This window comes from Rhinopithecus roxellana, chromosome 3 (genome assembly GCF_007565055.1).
Source record: "Rhinopithecus roxellana isolate Shanxi Qingling chromosome 3, ASM756505v1, whole genome shotgun sequence".
In the NCBI taxonomy this organism is placed as follows: Eukaryota; Metazoa; Chordata; class Mammalia; order Primates; family Cercopithecidae; genus Rhinopithecus; species Rhinopithecus roxellana.
The window spans coordinates 165,443,817-165,465,526 of record NC_044551.1 but is presented as its reverse complement, the minus strand read 5'-3'; the positions used below and the strand labels follow the sequence as shown (position 1 = coordinate 165,465,526).

At 42.4% G+C, this 21,710-nt stretch overlaps 1 protein-coding gene across 2 annotated transcripts; it reads right to left on the bottom strand.

The window, feature by feature from the left end:
- Positions 1-212: 212 nt before the first annotated feature.
- ZNF354C (zinc finger protein 354C) lies at positions 213-21,323 on the bottom strand. Of its 2 annotated transcripts, XM_010380988.2 has the most exons (5): positions 21,032-21,323; positions 19,579-19,657; positions 7,149-7,275; positions 6,555-6,650; positions 213-4,949 (listed from the first exon to the last, which is right to left on the bottom strand). In XM_010380988.2, exons 2-5 carry the CDS (start codon positions 19,603-19,605, stop codon positions 3,535-3,537), a joined length of 1,665 nt encoding a protein of 554 aa, XP_010379290.1. In that variant the 5' UTR covers positions 19,606-19,657; positions 21,032-21,323; the 3' UTR covers positions 213-3,534. The 2 variants fall into 2 exon arrangements, with proteins under 2 accessions (XP_010379290.1, XP_030783479.1); XM_030927619.1 differs by lacking the exons at positions 7,149-7,275; positions 19,579-19,657; positions 21,032-21,323 and adding an exon at positions 6,087-6,210 and having other exon boundaries at positions 6,555-6,651.
- Positions 21,324-21,710: the final 387 nt, after the last annotated feature.

Below are 21,710 nucleotides of genomic sequence, written 5' to 3'. Positions count from 1 at the left end.
CTAGTTACTTTATTTCCAACAATTACATCACTGGAGGATTAACTCTCAAACAGGAACTTCCTAAGAATATAAATGAAGAATTCTGATTGAAAGATTCATCACTTTATCCAATCACTTTTTGCATTAATTTTTATTAAAAATTGACACATATAGAAAAATTTTTTAAATGACCAATGAACATCTCTACATCCACCACAAAAAAAAGTTGACTAATTTTGTACATATTTATTTGAAAATATGCTGCCAACATCATGACTTTTCAAACTTAAAAAAACCTCTGCATGCATCTCCTAAGAATTAGAACATTATCCAACGTAACTCAATTACCACTTCTAGAAAAATCAAACACACCACATTTATCTAATACCCATTCTATCTTCCTATTTCCCCAAGTAGCCCCCCAAATGTCTTTTATAGTTTTTTATGAATCAGAAGCTAATAAAGGATCACACTTTCCATTTGATTATCCCTCTTGCCTTAATCTAGAAGAGACCACTCTTTACTGTATTACATTTGCTTTTTGAAAAGTCCAGACGAGGGTCAAAATGCACAAACTATGGCTTACAACCTCACACCCCTGCATAGGGCCACAGTGGAATGTGTGAAAGATCAGTTTGGCTTCATTAACTATGAAGTAGGAGATAGCAAGAAGCTATTTTTCCATGTGAATGAAGTTGAGGATGGCCTTGGGCTCCAGGCAGGAGATGAGGTGGAGTTCTCAGTGACTCTTAATCAGCGCACTGGCAAGTGCAGTGCCTGGAATGTGTGGCGAGTCTGTGAGGGCCCCAAGGCTGTTGCAGCTCCTCGACCTGAGCGGTTGGTCAGTCACTTGAAGAACATCACCCTGGATGCCAGTGCTCCTCGCCTAATGGTTCTTCATCAGCCAAGGGGACCAGATAACTCAATGGGGTATGGAGCAGAAAGAAAGATCCGTCAAGCTGGTGTCATTGACTAACCACATCCACAAAGCACATCATTAATCCACTATGATCAAGGTGGGTGGAATCTGGTGAAGGTTTCTGAATATCTCCCTCTTCATTCCTCCCAAAATCTGGAATACTTATTCTTTGGAGCTATTACACCAGTTTTAACACCTTCCTCATGTTGTGCTTAAAAAGTACATTTAAGAAAACCATTTTAAGATAAACTTAAAAAAAAATTCCAGACCAGTTGTCCTGTACCAACTCTGGACTTGTCTATTTCCATAATGTGTGATTCAACTTGTTCCTCTACTCCTTGTATTTCTTTAAATAGGAAGATAAGTCTAGACAAAAGATTTAATTAAATTTGGGGTAAACATTTTTGGCAGTACATCAAGGATGATCACACATGCTTCATACTGCATCCTATCAAGAGCCACATAATGTTGGCTTATTCCAGAAGTAGGGAAATGCAGTTTGACAGCCAAATCTCACTGTAAAGGCAATTCTTTTGCAATAGGTATCTGTGATCTTCTGACACCTTGTAAACAAAGTTCCTTAAAATTTTTTTCACCTAATGGGTTTTACCATTGATTTTTGCCAGATTTAATCACATTAAGGGTTGTAAAATGGTTAGTTTTCCAAATCTATCATTCTGTGTACATTTAAAAGAAGACATTCTTCAAATAATTTTATAACGAGTTTTCTTTTTTACTTTCATCATTATGAACTTATTTTCCTTCTTAGCATTATCAGCAATATCAGTGATTATTCTTTTTGATTTTAAGTTGTCCTAAATTTGGCCCGTGAGAATACCTTCGACTGGGCGCCTGTCCCCTTCTGACATTACCCCATTAGTCTTCAAATACTATCTTGCTTTTTATTTTATTTTCTTAATAAAAAAAGTATTTTAGCCACACCACCCACTTCCCCTGCTCCAAACATGGAATCAGCCACTTCTCCAAGGAACCCTGGTTCCTGTTAGTGGGGAATGGCATTTAGGAACCAAAATTTGGGTACTAAGCATGCTCACCACTACTGGGTACAATGTTAAATATTGAGGTCTGTTTAAAAGCCTCATTTTCTTTGTAAATGTATTTAAATACATAAAACAATAACTTTCTGATAAGCTAAAACCAGTCAATTAAGAAATATACTGACTGCTTGGATTTAATTCTAATATTTTTCTCAGAAGGTCTAGCTAATTGTATTAGAATAATTTTTTTTTAATGATACCAACTGTGAATTGAATGAAAGTCAAATATAAAGTTGGAGGAAAAACACCTGGGGGGAACTAAACATTTAAATTGATGAAAAGAATGCTTAATAATTAACTCTTCATATATAACTTTCCACAAAATAATTCCTAAAATATGTGTAATAAGAAGGCAATCTTACATGTGAAGTATCCAAAAGCAATTACACTATCTGGACCGCAGCTAGCTTTACAGATTTAAGTACAATTATAATAAAAGCAGGCATAATTAGGGACTCATAAGAAAAAAGAATATAGTTGTGAGTCAATTATTAAGATTAAGGTGAGAGGAAACCCTTATAGATAAAACAGTAACTTTAAATTACTGCAACTATGTCTAACCAGGCTACAAAACAAATAGGACTGTTGGGACCTCAGGTTGGAAATAAGTCTATAATCATCACAAAACACCAGAACCGAAGACCTAGATTCTAGTCTTGACTCTGTTCACGAAGTTCAGGTTCTTCATTAGTACAATGAAAGGCTATAATTAAACCTCTCCTGGATCTAATGAGCTACCAGACACGTAGCCTCAGGTTCTGCCAAATATACCGCTTCTGCAACAGATAACAAAGTATGTGCTTGACAGTCTTTCCAGCTGCTTCAGTTAATCCGCCTTCTACGGTACTATAATAGTACTCAGTTCAGTTATATAAAATGACATCAATTTAAGAAATGACAGAAGATAAGTAAGAGAGTCTACCTTTGGGCAAGACTTTAAGAACTAAATTCTAAATTAATAAAACTACATTTTTTTAATAATAAAGGACTTTTACGTTTACACACACACACACGCATATGTGTATATACGTATGTTTACATATCTAAGTTGCTGGTGGGACAGCTCATAAGAAGAGCTTTATTATTTCCACGCGAAGAGTTAAATTTAAATAATTCCTTTTTATGTTTAGCTTCCCTTTATGAAAATAAGCACCTCCTATGTTGGCCGGCTATTTTAAAGAAGGCCACACACTTATTTACATTATTAATAACTCAGTGACTGTTTTTAAAAGAAAATTCACACATTGAAGCTTACTCTTATAAAGGGAATATGGTCTTATGAGAGAAACAAAATGTATATTTAACTATTTTTCATGATTTTTTAAAAGTTAGGCCTTTTACATTTTTTCTATTAATTAAATATTCATAGGTTTTTAGAAACCTTCAAATTTATGGTTCTTTTAAAACGTAACAAGTCAGTGCTCTTCATAATTTCACTGATCATTTTATCATTACTTAGTGGCAACTAACATATTTCCTTCAGGAGAAGTAAAAAAGACAAATCTATTAGGAGTTTGTACCCTATTGACTATTCTCCTTATTCCCCAATGAGAAGTCCTGGATTATTTGGGAGATGAACTAAGCCTCATAGGCCTTATCTCCTCTAAGAAATCTCTGATACTGAGTGAGTGAGGAGCTGCAGATTAACGGTTTCCCATATTCCTTCCATTTATAGAGTTTCTCTTTAGTGTGAACTTTTTTGTGTCTACAAAGGTTTGATCTGTAACTGTAGGCTTTCCCACATTCCATACATTTATACAGTTTCTCCCCAGTGTGGATCCTCTCATGTTCCGTTAAAAATGAATACTGGCTGAACGCCTTTCCACACTGATTACACTGATACGGCTTCTCTCCGGTATGAATTCTCTGATGCCTATAAAGGTTAGATTTGCAACCAAAGGCTTTCCCACATTCCTCACATGTATAAAGTTTTTCCCCAGTATGAATTTTCCGATGTTCATTAAAGGATGAATACTGGTTGAAGGCTTTCTCACATTCATTGCACTGATAAGGTTTTTGTCCAGTGTGAATGCGCTGATGTTCAATAAGGGTTGCAATACGTGTGAAGGTTCTCCCACATTCCAAGCATTTATACAGCTGTTCTCCAGTATGAAGCCTCTGATGTTCAGCTAGAGAGGTAAACTGGCTGTAACCCTTCCCACACTCACTACATTTATAGGGTTTCTCGCCTGTATGGATTCTTTGATGCCTGTGAAGTTTTGCTCTACAGTTGAAGGCCTTCTCACATTCACCACATTTATAGAGTTTCTCCCCAGTATGAATTCTCTGATGTACAGTGAGGGTTGAACACTGGCTAAAGGCTTTACCACACTCCCTACATCGATACGGTTTCTCTCCGGTATGCACTCTCAGATGTTTGATAAGGGTTGAACTGTTGCTAAATGCTTTCTCACATTCATTACACTTGTAAGGTTTCTCTCCAGTATGAATTCTCTGATGAGAAAGAAGGGATGATCTGTGGCTGAAGGTTTTTTCACACTCATTACATTTGTAGGGTTTCTCACCTGTATGAATTCTCTGATGTTCAATAAGATGAAGATTCTGCTTGAAGCTCTTCCCACATTCATTACAGATGTGAGGTTTTCCTCCTGGGTAAATTTGGAAGCATTTCATAAGATCAAAATTCTGTTTAAAATCTTTCCCAAATGTGTAATACATATTGGGTATCCTTTCTATAGGAACACTCTGTTGTGCGACAAGAGCTGTATTTATAAATAAGCTTTTCTCCAGTTCAAGACTTGTATGGTTTCCATCTTCACCAATGGTTTCATCATGCAAGACTATCATTTGCCTAAGAGGTTTCTTCTCTTGCTCTTCTTCTGTCCTGCTCTCAAATTCCACAGCTTCTTCAAAGTTAATGTCCCAGTGACCATCCTTAATGGATTCTTCCTTTATCATTCCCTGAGACGTTTCTTCTATAAAAATGTCCTGTCTATGAGGCAATGCTTCTGTTTCAGGCCAAGTCTTGGAACCTAAAACGAATCAGAAGAATTAATGCCTCCTCTGCTGGAAGAAACAAACGGATGTATCAGTGAGACAAGAAAACTGGTAACAGTATATATAAAAGCAGAGCGTACAATCAGATTTCAAATGCTGACCTGAATCTTGGGAAGAACAGGATGGGATAAAGGAAAGGGGTGAATGGGTTAAGGAATGGCATGGGAGAATACACAGGACAAATGAACAATGAAAATGAAGTGATTCCACCCAGGTAGAGTAAAGTTAGATGCAGAAGAACAGGCTGGGTAGAAGATATGAGGATACAGAAAAATGCCAAATGAGAAGCCCACGTTGAATTCCATGGGCTACTCCACTCTGTCATCGTTTTCCACTCTGCATATACCAGGCAATGAAGCAGGCAGCCTGTCTACTTTCTCCTTCTTACTCACATGTCCCTTTCATTATATTATCTCCCCATGTTCTCTCTGAAACTCCATACCCAATACTTTTTTAAATATTTGGATTGGTTTTCTTAAATTTCTTTATTTCATGTGACTGATTTTATATCGTAGTCTGCGAAGGGGGAAACAGTCTGTTAAAAAGAGGAAGGCTGGGCACGGTGGCTCACACCTGTAATCCCAGCACTTTGGGAGGCTGAGGCAGGTGGATCACCTGAGCTCCGGAGTTTGAGACCAGCCTGGACAACATGGTGAAACCCCATCTCTATCAAAAATACAAAAAATTAGCTAGGTGTGGTGGCACGCACCTGTGGTCCCAGCTACTCAGGAGGCTGAGGTGAAAGGATCGCTTGAGCCTGGGAGGCAGAGAGTGCAGTGAGCTGTGATCACACCCTGCACTCCAGCCTGGGTGACAGAGCAGTGAGCTGTGATCACACCCTGCACTCCAGCCTGGGTGACAGAGCAGTGAGCTGTGATCACACCCTGCACTCCAGCATAGGTGACAGAGAATCATCTCAAAAAAAAAAAAAAAGGAGTGGGGGGACAATCAGGTTTTGAAAATTACAACAGCCCTGCAGCATGACTGTGACGATTCTATGTGATTGAAGTTTAAGATGCTCATTACAAAAAAGAGGAAAATACGGAGAAAACTGCCCCTGTGCAACAGTCTATCCCTGGTGATTGGAAGAATAACAGTTTTTTTCATATTACCTTTCTTTGTATTTTCCCCTTTTTATTTCATCACAAAGAGAGACATATTCATTTCTTCTAATAAGCTGCAACCAAAAGACTGCACTCACTCTCTTTGTAGGAATCTCTTGAGAATAATGAAAACCTGCAGGAGATTTGAAGTCAGTATGTCTTAAAGTCCTGAAATATGTCCAAGCCCCAACCTCAGCTTTGATTCTGGGTGAAAAGATTTAGTTTGAGGTGACTCTAAACTACTCTCTGTTGAAACCTGATTTCCTTTCATCAATCCGTGACAGAAAATAGGTTAACATTAGATAACTGCAATTAGGTAATTGTGTGTACTTCAACCTATACAACTCAAACAAAGTACAACTGGCCTGAGCATCTCAATAGAACTCAGTGTTTCCAAGAGTTTCCCAAGAACTGCCTCTTTGTGACCTACTTGTCTATAAAGACTCTCTTGTGCCCATTTCCCAGCCTCTCACTTACCTAGACAGGTATCTGGAGGGACTTCTCTTTCCACCAAGCAGGGGTCTTCTCCTTGTTGCAACTGATGAATCAACTTTGGCATTGAAAATGGACTCCCTGCTCATGAGGAAGGAAAGGAAGCTTGAACAAATAGCATGAAGAGCAATCCAAGAACTCCCATACTACTCACTCTGAACCGACACAGCAAAGGACACAAGGCCTGAGAGGCAGACAAGGCAGCACTAGCACTTCTCAGGGGCACTGGAGCTGTCAATGGATGGGGAAGGTCTCAGTTCAGAAACATTATAGGGCCCTGGCAATGAATACCTCTAAGATGGGGGGCCCTATATGTTTTCCAGAATCTAAACTGGGATCTACTCATTGGCCTACTCCAAGGAGGAAACTCTGACTGGCGGTGGGACGTGAGGGAGAGTGGAGGGTAGAGAAACAAATAGCAAGAAGGGCATCACAACAGGAATGTACACTTTCAACTCTGCAGCAATTCAACCTTTCCCAGGGGCTCACTAGCGTAAAAAACTACAGGCTCGGAACCCCAAAGATGGATCTGTGAGGCGTTCCTATAACAGATTCTTCGTCATAGGCAAAAAGTCTTACCCAGTGAGACCAGGCTGCTGTAGTTCTCCAGCATCACCTCCCGGTACAAGGCTCTCTGGGCAGAGTCCAGGTGCAACCACTCATCCTGGCTGAAGAACACGGCCACATCCCTGAATGTCACAGACTCCTGTAATGGCAAACGCACTCTTGCTCGCCCAGGACCGTCTTCTTCAACGGAAGACACAGTTAAGAAAGTGACAGTGGGATGGACAGAAAGCCTCAGGATTCTAAGTATTTCATATCAACTGTTTATGTAATTTTTGGAACCATCCATTAGCTATTTAATTAAACAAGTGTTTATGGAGTACTCACTGGGAACAATGCCACATGCCACATGCAGTGGGAGTAGGGGAAGACAGGCAAAGTTCCTGCCAACAAGGAGTGTAAATACCAGCCTGGGACCTTTCTCAAGAGAAGGTGATGTGATGACAGAAGCAGAGAGTGGAGTGCTATGCTTGGAAGATGGATGAAAGGGCCACAAGCCAAGGGCTGCAGGGAAACACTAGACTGGTGAAAAGGGCAAGGAAATAGATTTTCCCCTGAGAGCCTCTAGAAGGACCCAGCCCTGCCAACAGCCTGACCTCAAGCCAGCAAAACTGAATTCAGACTTCTGACCTCCAGAACTGTAAAAGAATACATTTATGCTGTTTTAAGATGCTGCATTTGTGGTAATTTGTTACAGCAGCAGTAAGAAAGAAATACAATGTGAACAATTGAAGACCACCTACATATCTATCAATAAGGGAAGGGAGAAGCAAATTACAGTATATTGATGCCATGAAATGTTATGCAGCCATTAAATAGAATGAGGTAGATCTATATGACACTGGAATTTGACCTTGATATATTATTGATTCATATGAAAAAACCAGCCACAAAAGAATCCGTATTTGTTTAAAAACTCTATATCTGTATATACATATATGATGCATGCAAAACTATGTGGAAGAATACAAGCTGTCACCTTCGTTATTCTTTGATATTTGTGGAGAGGGGCAGAAAAGCAATCTTTCACTTATTACTTTATACCCTATCATTAGGCTTACAGTTTTTTACACTTAGGGAGATTGTGTGTATATGTTTGTGTGTTCCTTTGCTTTGAATTTTCTTAAATTCCACTTTACTATATTTATATATATTTTTTGAGACAGAGTCTCGCTCTGTCGCCGGGCCAGAGTGCAGTGGCACGATCTCAGCTCATTGCAACCTCTGCCTCCCAGGTTCAAGCAATTCTCCTGCCTCAGCCTCCTGAGTAGCTGGGACTACAGGCGTGTGCCACCAGCTAATTTTTGTATTTTCAGTAGAGACGGGGTTTCAGTGTTGGCCAGGATGGTCTCGATCTCTTGACCTCATGGCCCACCTGCCTCAGCCTCCCAAAATGTTGGAATTACAGGCATGAGCCACTACACCCGGCCTATTTTAATTTATATGTTGACTTTTTAGTTAGACCTCTTTGTATTTTTAGTGGTTACTTGAATAATTATAATACACATTTTTGGTTACTCATCACCTATTTAGAGCTAAGGTATCGTTTCACGTAGAATGCAAGAATCTTGCAAGTATAGAGGACATCACCACTCTTCTTTATGCTATAGTTGTGACAAAGATTTTCCCAGTTCAGAGAGTTGACGGCACTCACCGAACTTAACACTGAGCATATTCACGTTAAGGTTTTTATTTAAAGGCAAAAGGTACCACACAGCAAGAGACAGACTTCAGGGAAGCACTAGAAAGCCAAGAGACACTCCACGTGCAGCCTCCCTTATTTGCACAGACCATGCCATGACTCTGGATCTGTGTGAAGAATCTTGGTGTCGGAGAGCTCAAAGGAGGAACTCTCAGCAGGGGCATTTTATGTAATCAAGCAAGTCCTGTCAAATCTTTCAGGCCAGTCGCAAGCCATCAGTAAGGAAGCTTACCAGGAGTAGCCACTGGCATTGAGATCTTAAAAATACACAAGCCAGGCCGGGCATGGTGGCTCATGCCTGTAATCCCAGCACTTTGGGATGCAGAGGCAGGTGGATCACCTGAGGTCAGGAGTTCAAGACCTTCCTGGCCAACACAGTGAAACTCCATCTCTACTGAAAAAAAAAAAAAAAAGTACAAAAATTAGCCCGGAGTGGTGGCGCATGCCTGTAATCCCAGCTACTCGGGAGGCTGAGGCAGAAGAATCACTTGAGACAGAGCAAAACTCCTTCTGAAAAAACAAACAAAACAAAACAACAACAAACTCACACAAGCTGATGACTGTGTTCGATGGCTCACACCTGTAACCCTAGCACTTTGGGAGGCCAAGGTGGGTGGACTGCCTGAGCTCAGCAGTTCAGGACCAGCCTGGGCAACATGGTGAAACCTCATCTCTACTAAAAATACAGAAAATTAGCCAGGCTTGTTGCATGCACCTGTAGTCCCAGCTACTCAGGAGGCTGAGACATGAGAATTGTTTGAACCCAGGGAAGCTGCAGTGAGCCAAGATCACACCACTTCACTCCAGCCTGGGCAACAGAGCAAGACTCTGTCTCAAAAAAAAAAAAAAAAAAAAAAAAAAGCTGCCTTTTTCTTGTTTTGGACAAGAGTCAAAAAAATAGACATCCAAGAATTTCCAGAGAAAAATATAGAGCTTTCCCAGATAAAAAGATAGAGCTTTTCCAGTTCAGATGTAAATAAATTCTATCTTCATGGTTGTTATTTACATTATAACTGCCTACATTGTAAACTCCCTCCTATAATACAATAGTATTATTTTGCTTTAAGCAGTCAGCTGCATTTTAAAGAAATCGAGAGGGGAAAAAAAGTATTTTATATTTATCCAGATAGCTACCATTTCTAATGCTCTTCATTCTTCCTAAAATCAGAGTTCCCCTCTGGCATATTTTTCTTTTAACTTACATAACTTCCTTTTTAGTGTATCTTATAGTACAGGCCTGCTGGCAATGAATTAGCTTAATTTTATTTTATCTGAAAATGCCTTTATTTCATCTTGATTCTTGAAGAGTATTTTCATTGGATATAGAATTCGGGGTTGGTTTTTTTCTCTCTCTCTTTCAGCATGTAAAATGTCATTCTATTGCTTCAGGTCTTTGTCGTTTCTAATGAGAAGCCAATGGTCATTCAAATATTGATTCTCTGCATGTAGTACAGTTTTTTTCAGCCTGCTTTCAAATCTTTGGTTTCTGTGATTTCTCTATGACTTTCCCCAATATGGTAGAGACCAGCTAGCTATATGTGGCTACTAAGTACACGAAATGTGGCTCTTCTGAATTGAGATATGTTATCTGTATAAAATACATACCAGGTGATTTACTTAAAAACATATATACACACACACACCAACATATACATACATACATATACAAACATATATACAAGTTATCTCAATAACAATTTTATATTGATTTCATGTGGAAATAATATTTGGACATACTGGGTCAAAGAAAATATATTATTAAAGTTAATTTATTTGCTTCTGTTTACTTTTTTAATGTGGCTGGTACAAAATTTTATATTAGGTATGTGGCTTTCATTCTTGGTTCACACTATATTTCTACTGCATGTCATTGATCAATGATATGTATAGCTGTGACCTCCTTTGTATTTATCCAGGTTGAGATTCATCAAATGTTATAAATCTGTAAAATTATGTTTTTTACCAAATTTGATAAATTTTAGGCCATTATTTCCTTTTAATATAGTTTGTCCCATTCTCTGTCCCCTCTCCTTCTAGAACTCTAACTTCATGTATATTAGACCTTTTAATATCATTTAATTGGTAACTGAGGCTCTTTTTTCTCCCTGTTTTTCAGATAGGATAATTTCTGTTTATCTTCAACTGTCACTGACTTCTACTTATGTTCATTTCCAAAAGTTAAGCCTATTCACTAATTTTTTTTTTTTTTTTTTTTTTTACAATTTCAGGTATCTGATTTTTCAGTTCTAAAATTTCATAGTCTAGAATTACTTTTTTCGCAATCTCTATTTCTCTGCTTCCATTTCCTATTAGTTCATTCTTTACATGTATATTTTCCTTTAAGTCCTTGAGTACAATTATAATAGTTGTTTTAAAATCTTTGTGAACTCTAATATCTGGGTCCTCCAGGTCATTGTCTCTACTGATTGTCTTCCTCTTGAGTTTTGGTTGCACTTCCCCATTTCTTCATATGCCTACCTTATCCTGGAAATTGTACAGTACACAATGTGTAGAAACTCTGGATTTTGCTATGTTCCTTTGAAGAGCACTGAGTTTTTTAAGCAGGTAGTTCATTTAGTTGGAGTCAAATTCCAAACTCTGCCACCTCTCTAGTGGGCAGCATCAAATATCTTTGTTCAGTTCTTATTTGGGCTACTCTGAGTCTGTCCTATGCATGTATGGTTCAGGGGTCAGCTAGAGATTTGGGCACAGTTTGTGCACAGAATTTGGGGCTTCCCTTTGCCTCTCTCCTTTCCAAGATTCCTCCTCTCACTTTCCAACTGCTAAGTTTGCCTCAAACTCTATCTTGTGGTTCTTCACACCAGTAAGACTGCAAGTTTGTGACCAAGTTTTGATCATTCTGTTAGTGCTGACTGTGGCCTACTCCCAGGCAAAAAGCTGTAAAAACCATAAAATTTATCTGGTGACAATTCCTTCTTCCACATATACACAGGTGTCCAATATCTGTCTGCTTTTGATTTCTCTCCAGTACGTTAAGGTTTCTTATATTTTATCCAGAGTGTAGTAGTAATCCACAGATGAATTAGTCTGAAAAGAGCTATTTCTCTATTACCAGAAGCTGGAAGCACATGTATCTTTTAAAAAATATATTTTAAAAACTCAGTGAGCCTAGCAAAGCTCATTAAATATTAAGAAATAAGAAAATGACAGACTCCTAGAACTCCAGACCTGAAAGACATCTTATCAATAATGTCATCCAGTTGTTCTCATGAGTGTGTGGTATCTCCCCCCACCTCCCTAGAGTGAGTAGCAATGTGTGAGGGTGTTTTATTCTTCACAGTGACTAAGGGAGTCCTACTGGCATTTAAAAAAAGAGATCAGGGCCAGGCGCGGTGGCTCACCCCTATAATCCCAGGCTCACGCCTGTAATCCCTCATGATCCCTGAGGCAGGAGGATCATGAGGTCAGGAGATCCAGACCATTCTGGCTAACAAGGTGAAACCCCATCTCTACTAAAAATACAAAAAATTAGCCGGGCGCCTATAGTCCCAGTTACTTGGGAGGCTAAGGCAGGAGAATGGCGTGAACCTGGGAGGCGGAGCTTGCAGTGAGCCGAGATTGTGCCACTGCACTCCAGCCTAGGCGACAGAGCGAGACTCCATCTCAAAAAAAAAAAAAAAAAAAAGAGAGAGAGATCAAGGCTGCTAATCATCTGGAAATGGAGGAGAAAGTACTGCACAAGGAAAGATAACTCTACCCCAAATGCTTATCATGTTCTCACTTAGAAACACTTGTTGTCTAAGCTGTATTTTTAAAATAAAGATGAGAATCTGGGTTGTGGCAGGTGGCGTTATAAGAAGATTATAATAAATGTGAAGTTTGTTAGGTTTCCAGCAATAGAAACTGACTTTGGCTCATTTACACGAAGGACCAGGTAGCTCCAGGGAAACTGATAGTCACAGAACTAGGCTTGGAAAATAAAACAGAAACTAGGACAGCAATATTCTGGACCATGGCCAGGATCACACTAGGAAACCAGACTTGTGAGAATACTGTTGTCATGGAAAAGTAGATGGTACAGCCTCACCAGCATGAGACAGCTACTGCTTTTGCTGTGCCACTCCTCCTTCCTCCAGGAATTCAAGTTACTGATGTTGCCACAAATTACCAAACTGTATTCTACATCAGAGGTCCCCAATCTTTTTGGCACCAGGGACAGGTTTCATGGAAGACAATTCTTCCACAGACAGCAGGCTTGGGGGAATGGTTTCAGGATAAAACTGTTCCATCTCAGATCACCAGGCATTAGATTCTCATAAGCAGCACACAACCTAGGGCCCTCACATGCACCGTTCACAAGAGGGTTCGTGCTCCTGTGAAATCTAATGCCGCTGCTGATCTGACAGGCAGCAGAGCTCAGCTGGTAATGCTCGCTCACCTGCTGTTCACTTCCTGCTGCACAGCCTGGTTCCTAATAGGCCAGGAGCTGGTACCGGTCTGTAAAACTGGGGGTTGGAGACCTTTGTTCTGTTCCTGTTTCCTCATATCTCTAGCTCCTGATTGAAAGTCTGAAGTAGGTCCAGCTTGGGTCACAAGCCTGTACCTTATCTATAATTAAAGCTAGAAAAGTAAGTATCTGGTGATTTTTTTTTTTTTTTTTTTTGAGATGGGGTCTTGCTCTGTCTCCCAGGCTGGAGTGCAGTGGCGTGATCTCGGCTCACTGCCACCTCTGCCTCCCAGGTTCAAGAGATTCTCCTGCCTCAGCCTCCTGAGTAGCTGGGATTATAGGCACGTGCCACAATGCCCTGCTAATTTCTGTATTTTTTGGTAAATATATCCTGATTGGCAGTTGGTTGAAAGAGTTATCATCAGTAGAAAGGAATGTTTGGGTCATGATAAGGGGTTGTGGAGACCTAGGTGTTGTCACGCAGATGAAACCTCCAAGTAGCAGGCTTTAGAGAGAATAGACTGTAAATGTTTCTTATCAGACTTAAGGTTTCTGTTGGTATTAATGCTGGAGGGGTACAATAAGGCATGTCCAACCCCTACTTCCTGTCACGGCCTGAACCAGTCTTTCAGGTTAAATTTTGAGGGTCGAGAAGGAAGTCCAGTCAGACAGCTGCAGGGGGCCTTCTAATTTTATTTCTGGCTTATACCCCTATACCTCAGAATGTAACAGTATTTGGAAACAAGATCTTTAAAGATTATTAATTAAGTTAAAATGGCTGGACCCTAATCTAACATGGCATGTGCTTATAAGAAGAGAAGATTAGGACACAGACATGCTCGTGCCCAGGAGAGGCCATGTGACAGGAGGCAGCGAGAAGGCAGCCATCAACCAGCCAAGGAGGCCTCAGGAGAAGCCAGACTCGCCCACACCTTGATCCTGGACTTCTAGCCACCAGAACCGCAAGAAAACACATTTCCATTGTTGAGACCATCTCGTCTCTGGTATTTTGTTATGGTGCCCTGGCACACTAATACAGGCTCCATGTTGCTGTAAACAGGATACTCACGGCAAACCCAACTTCCATCTTTACCGCCAATCTGTTCCCCTAGGCCTTAGAATATTTCCAGGAAAAAAAAAAGCATTCTTTTTCTTTTAAAATTTCATTTGCTTTTTAAAAAGTATACAAATTAAACATAATCAGAAACTAAAATTAAATTAAATTTCAGAAAAAAATGAATAAATTGAAAACAAAAACAAAACAATGTAAATCATACTAAATCCTACTACTCAAGACAAGTTGTTCCTTTTAGAAATATATTCCAGATTTTATATCCAATTACACACACATGTGTTCTTTTGACTATTTTTTAAACAATATGAAAACAGACACACGCTAAAGAATAGAAAGGATACAAAAGAACACGCAGTGCCATGTTAGGGATTCTCTCCTGACTCCAATTAGCGGTCCCATTCTACAGGTAACTAGCAGTGGTTACACATGTATCCTTTTTTAATGGGAAAATTCTCAATCCTGCTTTACTAGCATTTCATGGATCTTTATCACATCCGCATATAGAAATCTTTTTTTTTTTAAACAGACAGGGTCTCACTCTGTTGCCTAGGCTGGAGTGCAGTAGTGCAATAAATCATAGCTCACAATAGCCTCTTGAACTCCTGGGCTCAAGTGATCTTCCCACCTGAGCCTCCCGAGTAGCTGGGACTATAGATGTGTCACCATGCCCAGATAATTCTCTTGTTTTTCTGTAGAGCCAGGGTCTTGCTATGTTGCCCAGGCTGGTCTTGAGCTCCTGGCCTTAAGCCATTCTTCCACCTTAGCTTCCCAAAGAGCTGAGATTACAGGCATGAGCCACTATGTCCAACCTCAAACCTCATTCTTTTTTTTTTGAGACGGAGTCTCACTCTGTCGCCAGGCTGGAGTGCAGTGGCGCCATCTTGGCTCACAGCAACCTCTGCCTCCCTGCCTTAGCCTCCTGAGTAGCTGGGACTACAGATGCACACCACCACGCCCAGCTAATTTTGTATTTTTAGTAGAGACAGGGTTTCACCATGTTGGCCAGGCTGGTCTCAATCTCTTGACCTCATGATCCACCCACTGTGGCCTTCCAAAGTGTATTCCTTTTCATTACTGCATGATATATTCCACTGTATAAATACCATAACTATTTTAACCATTTTCCTTATTTGGTATTATTTAGATGGTTTCTGTTTTTTGCTGTCACAACGCACAATGACCAGTCTCATATGGATATCTCTGGGTATGCCTATGTTTGTAAGATAAACTGTTTAGACACTGAAGTATTATTGGATCAAAGTCTATGCATATATATATACACACACACACACACACACACACGTACATATATGTGTATAAAGCAAAACTCTGTCTCTGCTAAAAAGACACATATATATACACATATATGTATGTGTGTGTGTATATATATATACATACACACACACACATATATATAGTTTTGTTTTGTTTTTTGAGACAGAGTCTCGCTTTGTCACCCAGGCTGGAGAGCAGTGGTGTAATCTCAGCTTACTGCAACATCCACCTCCTGGGTTCAAATGATTCTCCTGCCTCAGCCTCCCAAGTAACTGGGATTACAGGCGTGTGCCACCACACCCAGCTAATTTTTGTATTTTTAGTAGAGACAGAGTTTTGCCATGTTGGCCAGGCTGGTCTTGAACTCCTGACCTCAGGGTGATCCGCCTGCCTTGGCCTCCCAAAGTGCTGGGATTACAGGCTATATACATATTTTAATTCTGACAGATGTGGAGGATTATACTTTCCCAAGATGACCACATCAATTTCTCTCTCCTCCTACATGCTCTTTGTCTAATGTGACACTGACATTTCTCCCACCAAGAAGTGAGTTCTATGTTTCCTTCCTTTGAAGCTGTCCAGTAGAATTCAATGGAAATGATGCATGTAACTTCCAAGGAAAGGTAGTAAAATAATACACCTCTCGCCTGGCTCACTGGATGCTCACTTTTGGAGCCTAGTCACCATGTTGTGAGCCCAAGACACATGGAGACATTATGGGTAGATGCGCCTTCCAACAGCCCTATCTGTGATCACAGCAGTGAGCCAACAGCAAGCATCAACTACCCGACACGTGAACGGCTGAGGCTTCAAATGATTCTATAGCCTCCAGTCTTTACATCTCTCAGCCGAGACACCAGCCTTTGTGTGGCAAGCTGTTTCTCCCACACACCTGCATTCCTGACCCAGAGAAACTGTGAGAAATGATAAATGATTACTGTTATTTCATATCCCTAATCTTCTTACTATATAGCATGTATATCCTTCCATGTTAAAAATACAATTCTACTTGATCATTTAAAATTACAATGTAATTGGGATGCCATAAGGCGAAGAAAGAGAGAACAGAGCAGGTGAATATCCAAAGTAATCATGGCTGAGAATTTTCCAAAATTAGCAGCAGACCCCAAACCTCAAATCCAGAAAGGTCAGAGAAGGCCAAGCAGGATGACTACCAAAATATCTACACCTAGGCATATTATAGTAAAACTTTAGAACACCAAAGTCAAAGGGAAAATCTTGAAAGGAGACAGGGGAAAAAATCTTACCTATAGAGAACAAGGATAAGAATGACAGTGGATTTTCTCATGAGCAACATGTAAACAAGAAGAGAGTGAAACAAAATATTTAAAGTGTTGAGGGAAAAAAATCACCAATGTAGAATTCAATATCCAGAGAAATTATCCTTCAACAAGGATGAGAAATAAAGCTTTCTCAGACAAACAAAAACTAAGGGAATTCATTACCAGCAGTCCTCCCTTGTCATGGGGAAGGAAAATAACGTAGATCAGAAACTTGAATCTATGTGAAGACAGGAAGACAGAGAAGGAACAAATGATGATAACATAACATCTTGTATTTTCCTTACTCTTGATTTACAAGATAACTATTTGCTTAAATGAATAATAGTAACAGTGTACTGGGTGGTGACAGCATATAGATGAGTGAAATGAATGGCAGCAATGCCATAAGGAGGAGGGGAAGGAAGAGGGAGTGCTCTGTTATAAGACACCTCCACTACCCATGGGGCAGTATAATGTCATTTGAAGGTGGACTTCGATTAATTGTAAATTTATATTGAAAACTATAGGGTAACCACTAAAAAAAAGTTTTTAAAGCATAATTGATATGTACAGAGAGCAGAAAGAGCCACGGTTGCCATACTGATATAAATAAATGTTTGAATAAATAAATAAATGGAGAGAAGTGACAATCCTCCATACAGATTTCCAAATAATATATGTTGATTCTTCACCTATAGGAGTGCTGCCTATCTCGCCACGCCGTAAGTGTGGGCTACACATAGTGTTGTCTTTCCAAGGAATACAGTATATGGGAAGGCAGAAAAAGAAGGTAACTGTATAGTGGAGAAACTTGACAAACAGTGCCTGAGGCAGGTGATAAAGAGGAACAGCAACAGGGATAAGTCATGTTATTAGTATGCAATTGTAGTATGATGTGATCAGACTGACACTTCACCTCTGTGACCTTCCTCCCCAAAACCCAAACTCCAGGCTAATAATGAGAAAACACATCACACAAATCACAATGGAGGGGCATTCTACAGAATACTCAACCAGTGCCGGGCGTGGGGGCTCACACCTGGAATCCCAGCATTTTCGGAGGCCAAGGCAGGTGGATCACTTGAGGCCAGGAGTTCGAGACCAGCCCAGCCAACATGGTGAAATCCTGTCTCTATTGGAAATTCAAAAATGAGCAGGGCATGGTGGCACATGTCTGTAATCCCAGCTAGTCGGAGGCAGTAAATACGCTTATAGTTACTACTTTTGGGGGTTCTTTTTGAGACAAGGTCTCACTCTGTTGCCCAGGCTGGAGTGCAGTGGCACAATCATAGCTCACTTGCAGCCTCGAATTCCTGGGCTCAAGTGATCCTCCTACCTCAGCCTTCTTAGTATCTGGGACTATAGCTGCCACACCCAGCTACTTTATTTTTAACTTTTTATAGAGACAAGGCCTCACTATGTTGCTCAGGTTGGTCTCAAACTTCTGGGCTCAAGCAATCCTTCTGCCTTGGCCTCCCAAAATGCTGGGATTATAGGTGTGAGCTACTGTGCCCATCTACTACTGTTATTAATGCTCACAGCAACTCAGTGAGGTATGTATATTATTAACCCCACCAAAATTGAGGAAATGGGGTACAGAGAGATAAAATAACTTGCTCAGGGCCACATCGCTAGCTTGGATTCGAAGCCATGAAGTCAAGCTCCAGAGTCCGTATTTCTAGCCTATGGGCTATTGGAAAAGGAGTCAATGAAAAATAGGCTTTGGGGCTTATGGCAGAAGAGAAAACGCACAGAAGGGAGAACACTAGGAAAGGGAGCTGGTGTTGAAGGAAAGATGGGACTTCCACGTCGGAATGACAGACAGGAACGCTAGGAAAAAGGTCAGGCCTGAGGACAGATTTGGGGAAGATACTCAGAAAGCTGAGGGTTAAAGTAATGAAAATGGATCTCAAATGGGGAAAGAACAAGATAAAAGAGCCCAGGTAGGGAGGCTAAACTAGCAGGGAAAAAAGAGAAGAATCAGAGAAGGAAATAGAGGCATCAATTAGACAGGTGAGAGGGACATCTGGACAGCATAACATCCCCGCTGCACTAGGAGGGGAAGGCCCCAGGCCTGCATCCTCCCCACCTCTGGGCTTCAAAGCCCAAGCCATGCTGAACTCCTTCTGGGATGCCCTTAGTCTTCTCTAAGCACCAATACCAGTCCTGGCCTCCAGCATAAACTCAGAATGCCCCCACTTCCGGGATATTTCCCCTGAACATTTAATTATGTTTCCTAAGATCCATACCACGAACTCCCAGAAGATGGAAATGACAGCTTTCCTTTTTCCATCCCCTGTGTGCTGCACAGGATCCTGTACACAGGGCTCAGTAAATGCTTGTGGAGAGTGTCTTCCGGCCCTTCCACATCTTAGCCCCAAGTGTGACTATATCCTCTGTGAAGACAAAGACGGCTTCACGCCCCATTCTCCCCACTAAGCATCACTGTAGCCGGAAACATATGCTCAGAACTGTTGACCACAAAGTGAGTGGGGTGAATTAAGAGTGGTCTGGGAACAAAAGAGGCACATTCCTCAGCAGCCCCTCACTAAGCCCAAGACACTGGGAAAAACTTTTGAGGCTCCAGATTCTTCATCGTTTTAGTTGGACCAAAAAGTACCTGGACAAAGTCTGGAAACGTATCTACCACCTCTGCATCCAGAAGCCAACGGATGAAAAAGACAGACTTCACTCACTCTCACCTGAGCGGGCAGCAGGTCCACAGCCATCCCTTCCTCCTCAGTGCTTCTGCCCAGGGAGAGCAGTGTGGACACAGTGGGTCTGCAGAGGAAACAGGTGTCAAGAGGAACCCTGGCGTCAGGAGATGGCTTGGACAGAGGAAGTTACAACCGCCCATAACGTCCATCAGGTCTCAAAAAAGCCACCCCACATAATGATGTAAACCAAGACGAGCGTTCACTAGGGCAATTTGCCAACCTCCATCCCTTCTCCATACTTCTATTTCTGCACTTTGACTCTTTAACTTCCAATTGAGGGCCTCTCACCTACCTCTAGGCAAACTGTGACTCACCCATGGATGTCTGGAGTCCTTAGCTAGCTTTAAACTGCCCGCCCTAACAGTTGCAATGAATATCCAGTTTCCTCGGGTGCCACTTTCCAGCCTAGCTAGCTGATCCTCAGCCTGACTGCCCTGCCTCGCCCTTTCCTCCCTGTGGAAGCCATGATAAAGAGGCTTCCCCGCATCTCCACCCTCGTGACAGACCCCACTGCTTGCCCTGAGTGGCCCTTCCGTGGAGTGCTGTGTTCTCCCCAAGGAACTGTGGGCATAATCCAACCACTCAGCTTTCCCAGCCTCTTACTACATCTTCGTCCGGCCTTACCCCACTTTACCCAAAGTAACAGGATTGAGACACTGTCCCCACCCAAGACACATGCCAGAGCTTTGCTGTCCCTCCTAAATAATACTCCACAGGTGCCGCCCCTAATGGCATCCACAGACGGAAACAGCCGTCGCTGCCCAAACACAAACCCCAGGTAGGAGGGGTGGAAACCGAGCCTGCCCCACAGAGAGCAGGGGAAGAGGCTGCCTGGGGCAGCCAGGCAAGTGTGAGGGCCTCCAAGCCTGCGATCTGCTGCGACTTCTCAGGGTGCCCCCTGGCATGGAGCCAACCTGGGGTTCTGCTGGGCCAGCTCCAGCGGGTGCCTCGACCAGCCCAGGGGAAGCTGCCGTGCAAGGCCTCAGTCACGCGGCGACGCGCACCTCCTCCCAGGAAGCGGTGAGTACTTTCCAGGCAGTATTTTTAATCTTCGCATTTACAGACGTGATGGAGACTGAGAATCAGCAGGTCGTGACCTGCCCAAAGTCACAACGGAAAGTAGTAGAGCCGGGAGGGGAATCCTGATCCAAGCCCCAGGCCCAGTTACGTCTGGACAATGACCTCGCCACCCTGCCTCGGTTTCCCCCGACAGAGCGGGAACAGCGTCCCGCCACCCTATCTGTTAGCAGGGATGCGCGGAGTGCGTTCGGGTGATGCGCTGAGTCCGGTGCCTGGCACCGGAGCGCTCTTGGCGGGCATCAGGTACTGCTTTTATTATTTCCGTTACTGAGAAGAAAACGCACAGAAGAAAATCGCAGCATGAACAATGACAAAAGGCTGGCACCCCCACCTCAACGGCCCGGCGCACCCAGCTCACCCGGCGAGGCGCTCCCTCCGCGGGTCTTCCGCAGTTCAGGCCGCTCGCCGACGCGCCCCGGGACCCAGTGGCCAAGGGCCCCTAGCCGCGCAGGGCTGGTCCCAGAAGCCCAGACGAGGCTGCACGCGGCCCACTCGCTGGAGACGCCCGGATCCACGCCGGCCCGGAAGAGGCCACTGCGAGCGCCTCGGCCCCAGGCCGGCAATTCTAGCCAAGCCGGGATGGCCCAAGCCAGGAGAACCCCCGAAAGGCCGCGAGCTGTCCCCGAAACCCCGCTGACCCTGAAAGAACTACCACTCCCGGCATGCCTCGGGCCCCGCGCCGACTACACTTCCCAGGGGACGCCGCGGTGCGCGCGGCGACCTCCGGGAGAGGAACCGCCTCCGCCAGCGAGAGCTCTGAAGGGCGACAGTCCGTGTAGGGGCTGCAGGGCGAGGGAGTCTGCAAGCCTCACACGAGGCAGGAGGCCTCCCGCTGCTGGCCGTGCTGCCTACAGCCCGCGCACTTGTTAGGCAAGCGGAGTGGTTTGAAAAACAAAATCCGAAATTAGATGCATTTCGGAGGATCCCTGTGCTGTAGCTCCCACCGCTGGTTGTGATTATTTTTCTGTTGATACAAAATAATTTACATAATATCCATGTGAGTGTTAACTGCATAGACTGTGTAATGATCAGGTCAC

Coding starts and splice junctions, on each gene's coding strand:
- ZNF354C (XM_010380988.2), bottom strand. CDS start 19,605: ATGGCTGTGGACCTGCTGCCCGCTCAG. Junction 7,276..19,578: donor TGGACCTGCTGCCCGCTCAG/GTGAGAGTGAGT, acceptor TTGCCATTACAG/GAGTCTGTGACATTCAGGGA. Junction 6,651..7,148: donor CAGCAGCCTGGTCTCACTGG/GTAAGACTTTTT, acceptor CCTCATGAGCAG/GGAGTCCATTTTCAATGCCA.